Here is a 16,580-nt window from a genome sequence, read left to right as displayed (position 1 = left end):
GGAAACCCCGTACTCACCCCATGAAACCATTCCTTAACGCAGGGCAATGCAAGGCAGCGCTATGTGTTACTCTGGATTTGCTAAACCATTCACAGCCACTCAAAATAAATTGATACTTGTATAGCGCACTACTCACCCGCAAGGGTCTCAAGGCGCTTGTACGAATACCGCTGTGGAACCCATCCTGGCTTTCCCTGTGAGGTGTCCACTCCTGGGCACCCCCAAGGTGGAGGACAGGCATCCTTAGTGTTGTGGGGGCCGTTGTGGAGATTAAGCAAGCTATTGCCCAGAGTTGCAGAGTGGGACCCATGATTGGAATAGGCACCGAGGCGAGATTTATCAGGTCCGTGGAATTTTGAGCCCAAGACCCGCTGAGGCGGGGAATTGAACCCTGGTCCCGAGCTAGACCTCTGCATCAGGGTCTGCCGCTCTAACCATTGAGCCACACTTCTCACTCAAGGTGTCTTTGCGTGGGATGTATGACGGTACAACACGTGCTTTCACAACGCGTACCATTACCACGCAGGTTTAACAACGCAAGTCGTTACAGCGACTTGCATTGGGGGGCGCTGGATAGTGAATAGTTTAATTTACTCTTCCAACTCCAGTCCCCGTGGATAGTAGGGAAGGTGTTGGATAGTAAATTAAACTATTCCCTATCCTACAGCGCCCTCCAGCGCAAGTTGTTGTAACGACTTGCGTTGTAAAACCTGCGTGGTAATGGTACCGCGTTCTGAAAGTTTCGTTATAAAGGATGTTTCCCCTTTGCGTGGCTTAGTAAATCGCAGTTAAGGGCTTCCATTGCTTTGTGTCACCTTGCGTGATGCAGGGACAATGGAAGCCCTTAGTCAATCTGGGCCTAGATGTTTGCAGCAGCATTTCACGTTCCAGAAACCTCAAAGCAGGAATTGCTTTTTTCTTTTCTTGGCTGAGAAATTTCAATAGATTTTTGAGGAATTGTTGACATTTTATGTCAATTTCATTAACACAATATCATCAGCTTTGTGAGCGAATTATGGAGCAGCCTCACCTAGATGGAGTCCTACGCATTTAAAGAAAGGGGCACTTGGGAGGCCAACCCAGTTTCATTTATTAGGTGGAGCTGGAAATAAATTACCTCAAGATTCCTAAATTGGAGGCTAAGGGGCATATTTACATGAAATTGGCACAGGCCAGCACCACAAGGCTTCATGCTGTGCCACCGTACGCCAATTTGTAAGAACAGGAATACACCATATTTACAAGATACGGTTCATTAACGTCCTTACAGCCACCGTCGGCACACATTTTGCAGCCGTGTGCCAAAGCAGGCCCCTTTGCACCATGGTGCAAAGCTGTCTGTGTTGTTGGCAGGATTATTTTTGTGCAAAAAAGGGCACCTTCTTGCACAAAAACAATATTGAGAGATGTTTTCCTCTTAGTATGTGTGCAGCAGATCGCAGCACACATAGAAAGAGGAAAAAAGCAGAGAAATGAAAACATTTCTCCCCTTTATGCCTGCTCTGGGAGGCGTAAGGTGCTGACCATTTCCAGATTTATCCCATGTTGTAAATCTGGGAGTGCGAACACCCACCGCAACACCCGTGAAACACCTCTGACTCAGAATAAGGCAAGGGAGTGACTTGAACTGGTTTGCCTTACTCAATATCTACAAGGCCATGCAAAGCCACTCAGGGTGGCTTTGCATGACTTCGTAGATTCGGGTCTTCATACTGCGCCTCCGGCGCATCATAAAAGTGATGCTCCGAAGGGGCAATTGTGCCGCAAAGGGCTTATAAATAGGCCCCTAAGTGTTGGCAGCAGGAGGTGGGCGGAGTCAGGAAGAGCAGAAGCAGAATCTGTCGGTCAATTTATAAATTCATTTTTTATAAAGCTCTGCTTCAAAGGATGTGACAAAAAGGACAGATTGTTATATTTCATATCGGTCCCCTAATATAGGTCCAGGGAACATTGTACACTTTCCCTACATCATGTCCCCTTCATTTCATATGAACGAGCCTTTTAAGAGCATAACTCCTTATAAGGACATACTGCCTTCTAGGGACTGAACACCTTATAAGGACTGACGTCTTTTATGGACTAAACCTTTCACCTACTTCCATGCTGAGGTAGGGTTCTTCCCAATTGATATTGCGAAGACGTCATCCTTAGCGCATATGAATAATTTATGAGAACGATACCTGGGGGTATACATCACATCTCCTATCCACGCACAAGGTTTAATCCCCAACGTCATCCTCATACTAAACAATAGCTAACACATGCACATGGACTGTATAAATACAGCACCTTTTGCTATCAGTAAAGGGGAGGGACCTAGGGGCATATTACCAACCAATAGAGATAATTTTTGTCTCTAACTTGTTTAGAGACAAATATTATCGCCGCAAATCGGCGATTTTTATCGCAGATAAACCTTGCTATTAGCAAGGTTTATCGCAAATGCGATAAAAAACGGCCGCAATGCATGAATATCGCTGAAAAGTCAGCGATATTCATGCATTATCGAGCAAATGCTCTTAGCCATGTTATCCACCTCCCATTGGATAACATGGCTAAGAACTGCTCAGGGCAGGTGTTAGCTTTTGGAGATATTCGCGCTTAGCCCGAATATCTCCAAAAGTTGGTAATAGGAGATAGCGATGTTAGCGACTGTTTCCAGTCGCTAACATCTTGGCACGCCCACTTTGCATGTCATTAGTGATAAATATCACTGACATGCAAAGCGGGGCCCAAGATGGTCGCTATCTCCTATTAGCTGTCGCTAACTGGTGTTAGCGACAGCTTGGTAATAGGGAGATCATTTTATCTCCGCTTACTTGGCTTTTAAAGCCAAAAAAGCGGAGATAAACCCCCTTGATAATATGCCCCCTAGACTTCATGCCGACACACTGACCAGAGACGCTGCAGCTCTGACATTCAATTGCTCTAGCTGACAGTGGTCTTACTATCCCTTGCGGGGTGTCCAATTTGACACCAGGCCGAAGCCCACACTCTCACTATTTCAGGTAACGGGGTTCGACTAAATCCTAGTGGTATTCTTGGCTCTTGGGCTCTTAGGCTTAGGCTTCTTTGCACCTACTCACATTCTAGGTATACTTAGGTACATTTAGACAGGCATCGTAGGAGTACGCACTATCTTTTATAAATGCATTTTATATTCATGTATCTGTTCATGACTATTGCAAAATGGTAGAACTGTACTATTCCTTTTTATTCACTGTACTGCTGGTTCTATATCTCTGCTACTGTGTCACAATTGTAGCAGCGCATGCATTTTGCACGAGAAGAACAATGGTGCTATAAATTCTTATTATAAACATGCTCGACTGTTTCTTTCGTGTATCTCTCTGAGAGAAAATGAGCAAGCACGAGTACTGGGAGAAAAGTATTATATTGTTTCCACGAGTCTGAGGAATCAGGGTTTGTTGTGTTCTGAGGTTGCCAAAAACGAATCTCTCGGATAAAAGGAGATTCTAGTGGCACTGTGAGCTAGCTAATGCAAAACATGGCTAACATACGCGGTGGGGGTGCACAGAATCAGTCTACGACTATACCCACAGTGTATGTTATCCAAAAGCGCAGGTCCTGCATGAGGGAACTGTAGGAACTACACTACAAGATGTGATATTAGGCATTCATTGGGAACTTGTCATTTATTAATATAAGTTAAACAGTTGATGGCTCTCTCAAATTCTAGCAACATTATGTGGTTGTCAAATTGCTTTCTAAATGTTTTAGTTAAATTTGGCAGCCACAAGGACCCCAGATATTGAATTTGTGTGTGTCTAAACACAGAAACATATGAAGTTACCCATATCTTTTGCCTGGTAAAATTGCTGGATTATTCTCTCTTGTCCATTTCTCATCTGACATTCTTGCAATGCATACAAATGTCTTGCATATATACCCTGATAAAGTTAAAAACCTAACCTGTCCCCAGCTCTGCCCTAATCCCAGCCCCAAACTCCACACCTAGGTCACTGCTCCATTTGGTGAGGTTGTATGATGTTACAATGCGTATTATTACAACGCGTGCTGTTACATCGCAGTCGTTACAACGACTGCATGTTACCACGCTATGCCTTTACAATGCAAGTCTTTACATCGACTTGCGCTAGGTGGCGTGCTAACATTAGAAAAGTGTAATTTACTATTCCAACTCCAGTCCACTTATCAGTAGGGAAGGTGTTGGGATAGTAAACAACACTATTTTTAATGTTAGCATGCCATCTAGCGCAAGTCGATGTAAAGACTTGCGTTGTAATGGCATATCGTGGTAACATCGTGGTCGTTGTAACGACCGCGATGTAACAGCATCGAGGTGTATTATCCGCGTTGTTAATGATGTTTCCCTTTGGTGGTTGTATGATGTTACAATGGTGAGTGCCTGCACTTATGTTTTTTTTTCTTTTGAAAATATTGCCTTTGCAAGTGGACCAGGGTCATGTAAATGGAGGTTGGGGGACCCCAGCACTCCAAATGGATGCTATTTACGACCCCCACTGAAGCTTTATTGTGGTGTTCCTTGTAATTGCAGTATATACCACTTACGGCATGCCTTTCTTAACTGACAGTCTTTTTCTTTTCTTCTTGAACAGATACACATATGGAAAGATGGTGTCTGGCCTAATGACAGTTGGTTTAGTACGCAAAAATTACTTTTTTTATGGAAAGGACAATGGGAGCGTCCGCAAATTCTACACAGGCCTGGTAAGCCCACTATGGGAGAATTGTGTAGTGGGATTTCTGAGGGGAGTAACAGTGAAGCACAAGAAACAGAAGAAGGGGTTCTGCCAGATGGGTTGCAGGTGACATGAAAAAATAGATTCTCCTGTGGAAATGTTGAATTAAACAGGAGAGCTTCTTAGATAGAAATCCTGGCAGGCAAGGTCTTTTTTTGGAAGTCTCCAATTTCCGCTTTGCCAGAATTTCATGGGTAAATTTCTAATTGTTGTAAACTACCCCCCACATAGAAAATGGGCAGACATACTGAAATGTTCCTCTAGGAGTGCTATAAGCTCAGGCATATTTTTTTTAATTCTGTTTGGAAAACCCCTACCTTTTAAGTGTGTTTGCCACATGTCTGATGGTTATTTCGAAAATACACCCTCTTTTCGAGGAAACCATTTGAAACAATAATTCATTATGAAATGAGAAATTCTGCAAAACTTTTTCCCAATCCCATTTGATTGATCCAGTGTGAGACATTGTCAAAAATACAGAAGGGGTACTTACATTACATTATGGATATGCTGTCTACTGTTTTACAAGTGCCATAGGCTATAATGCACCTGCAATATATTTGGTGGAACATATGCCACATTTTTGACAGTATATCACATAAGCCAACTTCCAAATATGGCCCAATGTCTTTTCTAATTTGGAAAGGTGGATTGTGGATCAGATTTCAAAATATGCCTTGTTAAGGACAAAGTTGACTAACAGAGAGCCCCATGCATATAATGTGTCTTTACCTGCAGACGGATGGTAATGGCTGCTTCACGTATCAGGTTGACACTAACGACTTCAACGTTACCTCCCCTGGGTACTTCGCCAACCAGATAGAAGCAACGGCAGACCTGCTAGAGGATGGCACAGGTAAGCGGCAAGCAACTTTGAAGACCACAGAAATTCCCATATCCTACCCTTGTTTATTAGTACAGATGTTTGGATAACTTTTGCCCTCTGGCCTATTCAATCCCAGACTCCCTGTCAGCACTATCACCACCTATAGATACTAGGGGTTTATTGACAAAAAGTTTGATAGCACTCGGGTGATCCAACACATGACAAAACATCAGGCGTGGCTCCTACTAAACAGTGGAGGGGCCTAGCCATTCCACCCTTTTGGAAAGCATGAAAAGTATCTATCAGGCTGAGCAAAGGTTGGCCTGACAGAAACATCTCTTGTTAGGGTCAGGCAGCTAGGCGCTGTACATGTGCTAAATGCGCAGGCATCTTCCAGCCTAAGCCAAATTTGCCGGGCTGCTGTTTTCAGAGCCCTAAGGGTATGACCTCCTCAGCCCGTGAAAGTCCTGTGAATTTCTCCACCTCATGACAAGGAGGGCGTGTCATCAATAGACTCAGACCTGGGTTCTTCAAATTTGAGCCTAGAAGTGCACAGGGATGACTATCACCTTGTCACACTCTCACAAGCGAGTGAAGGTCCTCCTCTCATTGCTTGACCTACAGCAAGGTCCGCCAATGGGAGTTGTGGGCAGGATCATCTTGTTTTCCTCCCTGAAGTGTCCAGCTCCTTCTGGTGCCTTCTACATCCCCTCCCGCTGGACCTGCCATCACCACAGTATATTTGGGTGCTTGCATGCGTGCGTGCATGTATGAATTTATGTATATTTGCAAGTGTGTGTTGCAAATTGGTGCGTACATGTGTATGTGCGTGTGAATGCTGGGTGCATGAGCTTGTGAATTGATGGGTGTGAGCGAGTATGCATGTGGATGGGTAAGTGTGAGTTTGTGTGGGCATGTGTGGCCCATCCCACTACTTAGCCGCAATACTAGCCATTAAAAAGGACTGCAAGTGCATCACAAAATTGTGTTGTGTTGTGTGATCACCCTCCAAAAGGTTAGTAAATATATTTTTAGGTATCAAGGTTGTGCTAGAGTTGGTCTGATACCTCTAGAATTCGAGCAAGGTCATTATCTCATTGGCCACTGAATGTCACTCTTTCACCAATGCCTGTCTGCTCCCTTCAAGACATCAACCAATGGTAGACTGGCCACTGGGTGTCCCTTAGTTACTTTTGTCAGTGTTGTCACTCAAGAGCTCCAGCCAGTTCTATATTTGGAGTGTCCACCAGGTGTTATTGCTGCACCGACCTCTGTCTTCCACCATCCGGACAAGGGTTTTGCAACAGGTCCATGTTCTATCTCCAAAGGTTCCTACAGGTGGAGAAGATGAATGTAAATACTTGCCATCACTTGGTCTTCACGTTATGCTGTTGTTTCCTTTTAGGGGTCACGCTTTCAGGAACCCAAATATATGATATATCATATGTAGCTTCGAAAGTGACATTCCAGAACGTGATCCCCTACTATCGCACCGGACAGCCTTATCGCGGCGTGGTGAGTCTAAGCCCAGTGGGAAGCACCAGCTTACCCCGCAACTCTCTCTCCTTTCAGTCTAGTCCTGTTTCTACCTTCATTATGAGTGGCCTGGAGATTGGTGTGATATTTAATGCACGGCGCGGGTGGGAGGGCCGCGGTGCTCGAGACGAACCCAGCTCGTCATGAGGCACAGTGGAGCTGTGCTCATGACGAGCTGGGCTCATCACGACTCCGCCCACTGATTGATTCTCCCACACAGGCGGGGCATCAATTACTCGTGGGAGTGCCGCGGCCGTTATAACGAGCCCAGGTCGTCATGAGCACAGCTCCACTGTGCCTCATGACGAACTGGGCTCGTCATAAGCATAGAAGGGGCTAAAAGGGAATAACTTATGGGTTTTGGCGCTTACTCTGTGCCTTCTTAATGCATGGGCACGCTGGCCAGTTGCCCGGGGGCCCCACGAGCATAGGGGCTCCACGCAGACCAGAATTTAACTCTAATTTTCCGTTAAACATGTTTATTCCTGTGAGTGGTTGTCTAGGCAGGGCCCAGTGCACGGCTTTGCCTGGGGGCCAATAATGCTGCTTAAAACGGCCCTGTGTTTAATGTAACAAAAATCCACAATCCCCGGTGATTACAGAGCATTTTTCTGATGGAAAATTCCAACAGGCTTTACCTGCCGAAATTTTACTCTCGGAGGTTGGACTTCATCACACCTCATTATCACCTGGTGAGGGAAACATCGTTTACAATGCGGGGATTACATCGCGATGCTATTACATCACGGTTTTCACAGCGCAAGTCGTTATTACAACGACTTGCGCTGGATGGCGCTCTAGGACAAAGAATAGTATAATTTACTATCCAACACCTTCCCTACTTTATGTAGACTGGAGTTGGAATAGTAAATTATACTACTCCTAAGTCCAGCGCCCTCCAATGCAAGTCGTTGTAACGACTTGCATTGTAAAAACCGCGATGTAATGTACCGCAATGTAATGTACCGCGATGTAAATGTATGCGTTGTAACGTCATACATCCCCTGGTAGTTATAATTTGTGACCCCTGCATCCACCTGTTGTGCCAGGCCACTATATCTACTTGCAATGAGGGCGTAAGTGTGAAAGGTCTAGATAGCTAAGACCCTAAGGGCTCTAATGCTTATGGAATGCATGTGGTTAACCTGCCAATGGTACTTCCCACACATCCTCCATTTGGCCCCACTCAGGAGCATCTCTCTGCTGCTGATGCCTCTGATAGGGGGAGGCTGGGGTTGAACATATTTGATTTCACTGGGTTTTGAAAATGGAGGATCTATATGGTTGAGCTGCAGAAACCAAGGCCCAACTTTTCCAATAGGAGTTTCCTTGGAACACTTGGCACATCAAAAGCTTTGTTGGATTTTAAATGCAAATGGAAGTCGCTGGCTATTTTAGCAGAAGTTCAGGATTGTAAAATGTATTTTCTTTTATAAATTAGAATCACTATTCTGAGTGGCAAGCACCCATTTGGCTTGCATTGTTTTGGGCCCTTTTTGACAGATTCAATCAATTCGTCTGGGAGGACAACTTTAGTGTTAGGGGAAATTATTTATTCTGGTCCAGGAAATTGATACAATTGACAAGTTGGCAAAGGTACCATTCAAAAATATACGATTGTTTTTGTTCAGTGCAGAGTTATGTTCTCAATAAGATTGTTTTAATACTTTAAATAATCAGGCCTCATGTATGTTAGAAAAACAGGAGCTCTCACTCAGTGTGTTAAAATAGTGTCATTAAAGTTCTGCTCTGTTCAACCTTTTACTACTATATGAAGTTTATGACTTTCAGTAACACATCATGCAAAATAACATGCAGGCACATGCATCAAAGGATTTTGCGATCGCAAACGGTGCGAATCGCAAAAATCGGTCGTTTAGGATCGCAAAATCTGCTTTTGGAATGCATGAAGGGTGAAGGCCCTCGCAATTTGAGAATTCGCAAATATTTGCGAATTCTCAAATTGCGATTGCATTTAAGGAATCGCATTTTGCGATTCCTTAAATGCAATGCATGAAACTTTAAAAATTGCGATTTCGCAATTAGGGGGAGCAAATTACCATGAGGTTAAACCTCATGGTAATTTGCGAAAACTTTGAAAAATGCACTTTTGTGCATTTTTCAAGTTTCATGTTGTGCACACACATGCCCTAAGGGCATGTGTGTGCACAACATATGTGCACAGATTGATTTCAGGGGTGCAACAGGGTGTCCTTTGGACACCCCTGCACCCTTGAAATCGCATTCTCAATTTGCGATTCGCTAATTGCTAATCGCAAATTGAGCATGTCTTCCCATTCATTCCTATGGGCCTCTAGGCCCATAGGAATGAATGGGGAGGTATTCCTTAATTGCGACTCTCAAATTGCGAGTCGCAATTAAGGAATATTAAGAAATCACAATTTCTTTAGCAATTTCTTGATGCATTGCATTTTGCAATTCCTTAATTGTGATTCCTTATTTTTCGCAATTAAGGAATCGCAAAATGCAATATTGATGCATGTGCCTGCATGTTTCTAAAAAAGGCAGAAAAAGCATATTTCTTTGTTTAATATGCAGAATTAATGTAATGAAATATTACCAAGTATAACAGAATACAGTTCAACCAGTAGAATGTCTTGTTTCTGCTGCACATTCTAACTTGCAAGTGATGCATTGGGACCCTCTTTATAGAATGTACATACAGGGAAGGCATCAATACCAACCCTCTAAAAAAAATGAATTCAAAAAGAGTGCATGTGGTTTGCAGAGTCCACAACATAAAATACCAACAAAGTACAAAGTACATCGTTTCCGGATTGAAACTTTTCAATGCTGTAGCAAAAATGTCATTGATGTTTAGTTTTTTTTTTAGTGAGTGCCTGTTCTAGTCAAGCAATCCTGGACGTAACCAGAGTATGGATCATGTGTTATACATCAAATCCACATCCACACTGTTAGCACTCAGCATACCTCCCCAGCTCCTTGCATTTATTTTACACTGCTTGTAGAAGGTCTCAGCTGACCTTAGGGCTGAAACTCGATCTATAGGGATAACATCCCCTACGGCGGCCATCTTAGGTGGGAGGCGACAGCAGTGAGAGCGCTCTAGCTATCCACTACTTAAGAATACGGTCGCTCTCCGCGCTAGCGGACGCGCTTTGCGGAAGCGCCTCGTTTAGCGCCGGAGTCACGCCTGAGTCAGCCCGTCTGCGCCCGTCCGCGCCACGGACGTGCAATAGGACCATGGCGTTATCATCACCTATCAGTAAGGAACACTCACAGGTATTGCATGTGGTGGAAGTAACTGCTAATACAAGCACTGCATATACATCTGACTATATGCAAACTCTACGATTTCCCAAGTCACCTCGGTGTACTCTGCTGAATCTAGGTCAAAGTGATGTATGTCAAAACTGCCCCCTTTATTCAAATCCAGTAAGAACAAAAGTGTTTGAAGCCAGATCTAGCAGTCAATCCCCTGGAGACACTCCAACATTCTTTTCTTTTCTAAGTTTGAATTGTCGCTCTCTTCCAGGACATAAGACAGAAATATTTAATCTGCTACTTGACGAGACGCCTGATGCCTTGTTTCTGACCATCACCACCCCCTGTTGTTTAATTATTTTGTCCACCATAAGCGTGGAAGGGTATACTCAGACGTGAGTCCCTTGCTCATTGCACCATCAGGATTCAAGCAAGCCGGGCCGAAGACGGCTGTAATGCCAGAAACCGGTCCCCGGAAGCTTGTTTCCTTCCCAGTGAAAGAATTGGCTTTTGTAGTCTGGTCTGCCCTGTTCCCATGATGCACTGGGCCAGGGACAGACTAATTTGCATACAGCCAGGTTCTGAAACTGGGATGGTGCAATGAGCTAAAAAACGGTGTTGGATCTAGCCCTGATCTCTTGACTGGGTGAGAGATTCTGCTTAATTCAGAAGCTCTGTCCATCACCACCCCCTGTTGTTTAATTATTTTGTCCACCATAAGCGTGGAAGGGTATACTCAGACGTGAGTCCCTTGCTCATTGCACCATCAGGATTCAAGCAAGCCGGGCCGAAGACGGCTGTAATGCCAGAAACCGGTCCCCGGAAGCTTGTTTCCTTCCCAGTGAAAGAATTGGCTTTTGTAGTCTGGTCTGCCCTGTTCCCATGATGCACTGGGCCAGGGACAGACTAATTTGCATACAGCCAGGTTCTGAAACTGGGATGGTGCAATGAGCTAAAAAACGGTGTTGGATCTAGCCCTGATCTCTTGACTGGGTGAGAGATTCTGCTTAATTCAGAAGCTCTGTCCATCACCACCCCCTGTTGTTTAATTATTTTGTCCACCATAAGCGTGGAAGGGTATACTCAGACGTGAGTCCCTTGCTCATTGCACCATCAGGATTCAAGCAAGCCGGGCCGAAGACGGCTGTAATGCCAGAAACCGGTCCCCGGAAGCTTGTTTCCTTCCCAGTGAAAGAATTGGCTTTTGTAGTCTGGTCTGCCCTGTTCCCATGATGCACTGGGCCAGGGACAGACTAATTTGCATACAGCCAGGTTCTGAAACTGGGATGGTGCAATGAGCTAAAAAACGGTGTTGGATCTAGCCCTGATCTCTTGACTGAGTGAGAGATTCTGCTTAATTCAGAAGCTCTGTCCATCACCACCCCCTGTTGTTTAATTATTTTGTCCACCATAAGCGTGGAAGGGTATACTCAGACGTGAGTCCCTTGCTCATTGCACCATCAGGATTCAAGCAAGCCGGGCCGAAGACGGCTGTAATGCCAGAAACCGGTCCCCGGAAGCTTGTTTCCTTCCCAGTGAAAGAATTGGCTTTTGTAGTCTGGTCTGCCCTGTTCCCATGATGCACTGGGCCAGGGACAGACTAATTTGCATACAGCCAGGTTCTGAAACTGGGATGGTGCAATGAGCTAAAAAACGGTGTTGGATCTAGCCCTGATCTCTTGACTGGGTGAGAGATTCTGCTTAATTCAGAAGCTCTGTCCATCACCACCCCCTGTTGTTTAATTATTTTGTCCACCATAAGCGTGGAAGGGTATACTCAGACGTGAGTCCCTTGCTCATTGCACCATCAGGATTCAAGCAAGCCGGGCCGAAGACGGCTGTAATGCCAGAAACCGGTCCCCGGAAGCTTGTTTCCTTCCCAGTGAAAGAATTGGCTTTTGTAGTCTGGTCTGCCCTGTTCCCATGATGCACTGGGCCAGGGACAGACTAATTTGCATACAGCCAGGTTCTGAAACTGGGATGGTGCAATGAGCTAAAAAACGGTGTTGGATCTAGCCCTGATCTCTTGACTGGGTGAGAGATTCTGCTTAATTCAGAAGCTCTGTCCATCACCACCCCCTGTTGTTTAATTATTTTGTCCACCATAAGCGTGGAAGGGTATACTCAGACGTGAGTCCCTTGCTCATTGCACCATCAGGATTCAAGCAAGCCGGGCCGAAGACGGCTGTAATGCCAGAAACCGGTCCCCGGAAGCTTGTTTCCTTCCCAGTGAAAGAATTGGCTTTTGTAGTCTGGTCTGCCCTGTTCCCATGATGCACTGGGCCAGGGACAGACTAATTTGCATACAGCCAGGTTCTGAAACTGGGATGGTGCAATGAGCTAAAAAACGGTGTTGGATCTAGCCCTGATCTCTTGACTGGGTGAGAGATTCTGCTTAATTCAGAAGCTCTGTCCATCACCACCCCCTGTTGTTTAATTGTTTCTGACAGAGACATGGCTTCAGGACAGTTCGGGACCCGATATTGCAACAGCTCTCCCGGACACATACGCTATTATAAGACAGGATAGGCCAAAAAAATTAGGTGGTGGTATAGCTATCATTTTTAAGAAAAATTACAACTGTGAAATTAGCCCGCTCCCATGTTTAGGGTGTGAGGGTGCTATTTTTAAGCTTCTGCTAGCCCCCAATTATACCTTTTCAGGCGCCCTTGTCTACCGTCCGCCAGGGCCAGTATCTAACTGGCAAGCTGCCTTGTTGGATCTGCTTACCCCGCTGGTAATGAAGGCGGCCAACTTTACAATCATTGGCGATCTAAATGTGCACTTGGATAATGCCAACTGTACAATCGCAACTGACTTTATCTCTGATTTTGCCTCCCTCAATTTAATCTTGAAAAATACTGGACCCACGCATCGTGCATGGCACTTATTGGATCCCATCTTCTCCAATATCCTGGATATGATTACATTCCCTGCCCTTCCCATCCCATGGTCTGATCACTTCCTAGTAAAATTTTCCATTCGAACTAATTTAGGAAAAAACGAAAATATATCAACTATCGCTCAATATATTAGGAAGTGGAAAAAACTGGACATTAATACTTTAAATACCTTTCTTGAAACTAATGGCCCATGTACAAAATCAGACATTAAAAGCCTTTCTTTTTCAGTACAGAATTGGCTCATGACAGCCATTGATTCTTGCCTACCTAAAACAAAATTAAGAGGCCATACCCGTCATCCTCCTGCCCCTTGGTTTAATGACACTCTAAAGGAAGAAAAAACTAAATGCAAAAGTGCGGAACGCAATTGGCGGAAAACCTATTCCCTGGAAGCAAAACAAACGTATAAATCTAAATTGACGCACTATCAGATGTTATGTAGAAGAGCAAAAACAGATTATGTCTGTATGACAATTACGGAGGCGTTAAACAAATCAAAAACATTGTTTAATGTTGTAAAAGAGCTTGCAGGATCTAACACTGTTCAAAAACCACCCGATTTAAACAAAAAACAGTGTGACCAGTTAGCTTCCTTCTTTGTCAACAAAGTGGACAAAATTCATAAGGGCATAGAGCTCGCACAAAAGGATCAACACCAGCTTAATACGATCATTTCTGGTGATCCAATTATGGAAGTTGGCGATGCTTCCAAAGAGTTGGACTCTTGTGCCATTGACAAAAGACATGCAACCTTAGAATGTTGGCCACCGCTAAATGCCGACATGGTTATCAATTTACTAAATACGATCAAATCCGGCTCACCAAAGGACCCCTTACCCTGCTCTGTCCTAAAACAATTGAATAGAAATGTATTGACGTTCATTACAGATCTACTTAATGCCTCTCTTCAGGAAGCATACGTTCCAGCAGAATGGAAGCATGCTATGGTCCACCCATTGTTGAAGAAGGCTGGAGCAGATCCAAATATGCCCTCCAACTTTAGACCAATATCTCTTCTGCCTATCTTTTCAAAAATCTTGGAAAAGCACGTGCATCAGGTGCTGTCGGAATTCATAAAAACACACGATCTCCTTCCTTTACAACAATCTGGATTCCGTGTAGGTTATTCTACGGAAACGACGTTGCTTGGAGTGACAGAAAACATCCGCGCCATGATAGACAGAGGAGAAACTGTGGCACTCATATTATTAGACCTGAGTGCCGCGTTCGACACTGTTTCACATGTGGTGCTGTTACGAACACTCTCCTCCATAGGTATTCATGGCGCAGCCATAAATTGGATTGAGTCACTGTTAAGCAATCGTACGTTTCAAGTTTTTTCTCAGTCTGCCTGCTCTGAGACTTTACTTCTTAAACATGGAGTACCACAGGGCTCAATTTTAAGTCCACTGCTTTTTAATTTGTATATGAGTCCTCTTGCGAGATTAGTTGAGGAGACAGGTTTGAATATGTTTTCATATGCTGACGACTCACAGCTCCTTTTCTCTCTTTCTTCAGCCGAAAGTAACCATCCTTCCATGCTAAAATTAGGGTTAGGTAAGATCGCTGGATGGATGCAGGATAATTTTCTTAAGCTTAACGGCGAGAAAACGGAGCTAATTATTCTTGGAAAAAATAGAGAGGCCTGGGGACCACAACATTGGCCATCTGAAATGGGCCCTCCTCCTATACCTGTTTCACAGGCACGTAACTTGGGAGTCATCATTGACGAATCTTTAGATATGCACCAGCAAGCCGTTAAGACTTCTGCTACATGTTTTGCAGTCTTAAAATGGCTAAAGAAGATCTGCTGGATGCTCCCTGATGGCACCAAAAAAACTGTCATCAATGCCTTGATTACTTCAAGGCTAGATTATAGTAATGTGCTGTACCTAGGGGCAAAGAAAGCTACAATCAGAAGGCTGCAATTAGTACAAAACGCAGCGGCGAGACTTCTTTTCAAAATCCCTATGTCCTGCCCCACTACTAAATACATCCGTGACCTTCATTGGTTGAAAATTGAAAATAGGATTAGGTTCAAATCCCTATGCTTTATGCACAAAATTTCAACTGGAACTGCTCCTAAATATCTGCGGAACCTTGTGCATCCTTACTTACCTTCGAGAGTTCTTAGATCAGCAACCGCTAATAATTTTATTATTCCCAAAATCAAATTATCACGGATGGGGGGAAGATCCTTTGCCTTCTTAGGCCCATCCCTCTGGAACAAGATGCCTCATTCCTTACGTTCGGAAGTCAGCCATGTGAAGTTTAGGAAAGCATTAAAAACGTGGCTTTTTAACATCTGATATTGACTGGCAAAGTACGCATTTCTAAATTACTAGCGCCGGGAAACCCCTTGGTGGGTAGCTGTAGCGCTATACAAATTAAATAAATAAATAAATAAATAAATGTACATAGTAAACGTTTAATTGATTTCTGTAGTAAATGCAGCCCCCACCCCACCACGCCCAGACCACCATCAGCCAATTCACCATCAGAAATACACGTGTAATTACCACATCTTGGGACCGATTCACAGAACTAACTTAAGACAAAATCCTAAACTTACTACTTAAGGTATTCACAGAAGGCATTTAGTAGTAGTAAAGTTAGGATTTTGTCTTAAGTTTGACTTAAGACAAACTTAAGACAGACTTAAGTTAGGATTTTGTCTTAAGTTTGTCTTAAGTCTGTCTTAAGTTTGTCTTAAGTCTTTCTTAAGTCTGTCTTAAGTCAAACTTAAGACAAACTCCTAACTTTACTACTACTACTAAATGCCTTCTGTGAATACCAAAAGTGGTAAGTTTAGGATTTTGTCTTAAGTTACTTCTGTGAATCGGCCCCCTCTACTCAAGACTCTGCACACTCATTCACAGTCAGGTTGTTCACCATCTCTCCCCATCATTGTCCAGACGATCTAAGGAATAGTAGGAAAGCCAAGCACCACAAATCTTTGCAGTGGCAGCCCCTACTGACACAGGGAACCTTTACCCCCTCCATATACATGTCCATGCCTCTTTTGCATTCCTGCAGGGTTGGGGCATTCCCTGGCACCCCAATGCCAAGCCATACCCCTTTTTTGCAACATCCAGTCTTAGGTTACAAAATAAGAGTTTGGATCTAGGAAGACCGACGTCATTGGGTATCCAGAGCATAATGAATATGAGTTCAAGCGTTGTGGTTTTGGTATTGAGCCATGTGGTTCGGTGCTCAGAGAGGGACTGGGAGTCTGTGCGTGCACTCCAACCCAGGCTGTACAATACTGCGTGGTGGAGAACATGCAAAGTGCGCATGACTGTTTGGGCGGCTCCTGACAGCTTG

The 16,580-nt window shown here is 44.2% G+C and overlaps 1 protein-coding gene across 2 annotated transcripts in view; it reads left to right on the top strand.

Annotated features, from left to right (window-relative positions):
- The window catches only part of LOC144768066 (alpha-2-macroglobulin-like protein 1), a 411,824-nt gene that overhangs the window by 133,137 nt on the left and 262,107 nt on the right, over positions 1–16,580 (top strand). For both annotated transcript variants that reach the window (XM_078651439.1, XM_078651438.1), the window contains exons 8-10: positions 4,602–4,713; positions 5,484–5,601; positions 6,977–7,086. In XM_078651439.1, coding sequence (XP_078507565.1) covers positions 4,602–4,713; positions 5,484–5,601; positions 6,977–7,086 — 340 coding nt within the window. The remainder of the gene's footprint in view (positions 1–4,601; positions 4,714–5,483; positions 5,602–6,976; positions 7,087–16,580) is intronic.

Source organism: Lissotriton helveticus, chromosome 7, assembly GCF_964261635.1.
Source record: "Lissotriton helveticus chromosome 7, aLisHel1.1, whole genome shotgun sequence".
In the NCBI taxonomy this organism is placed as follows: Eukaryota; Metazoa; Chordata; class Amphibia; order Caudata; family Salamandridae; genus Lissotriton; species Lissotriton helveticus.
The sequence above is the reverse complement of the archived record's forward strand: the minus strand, read 5'-3'. Positions and strand labels throughout refer to the sequence as shown.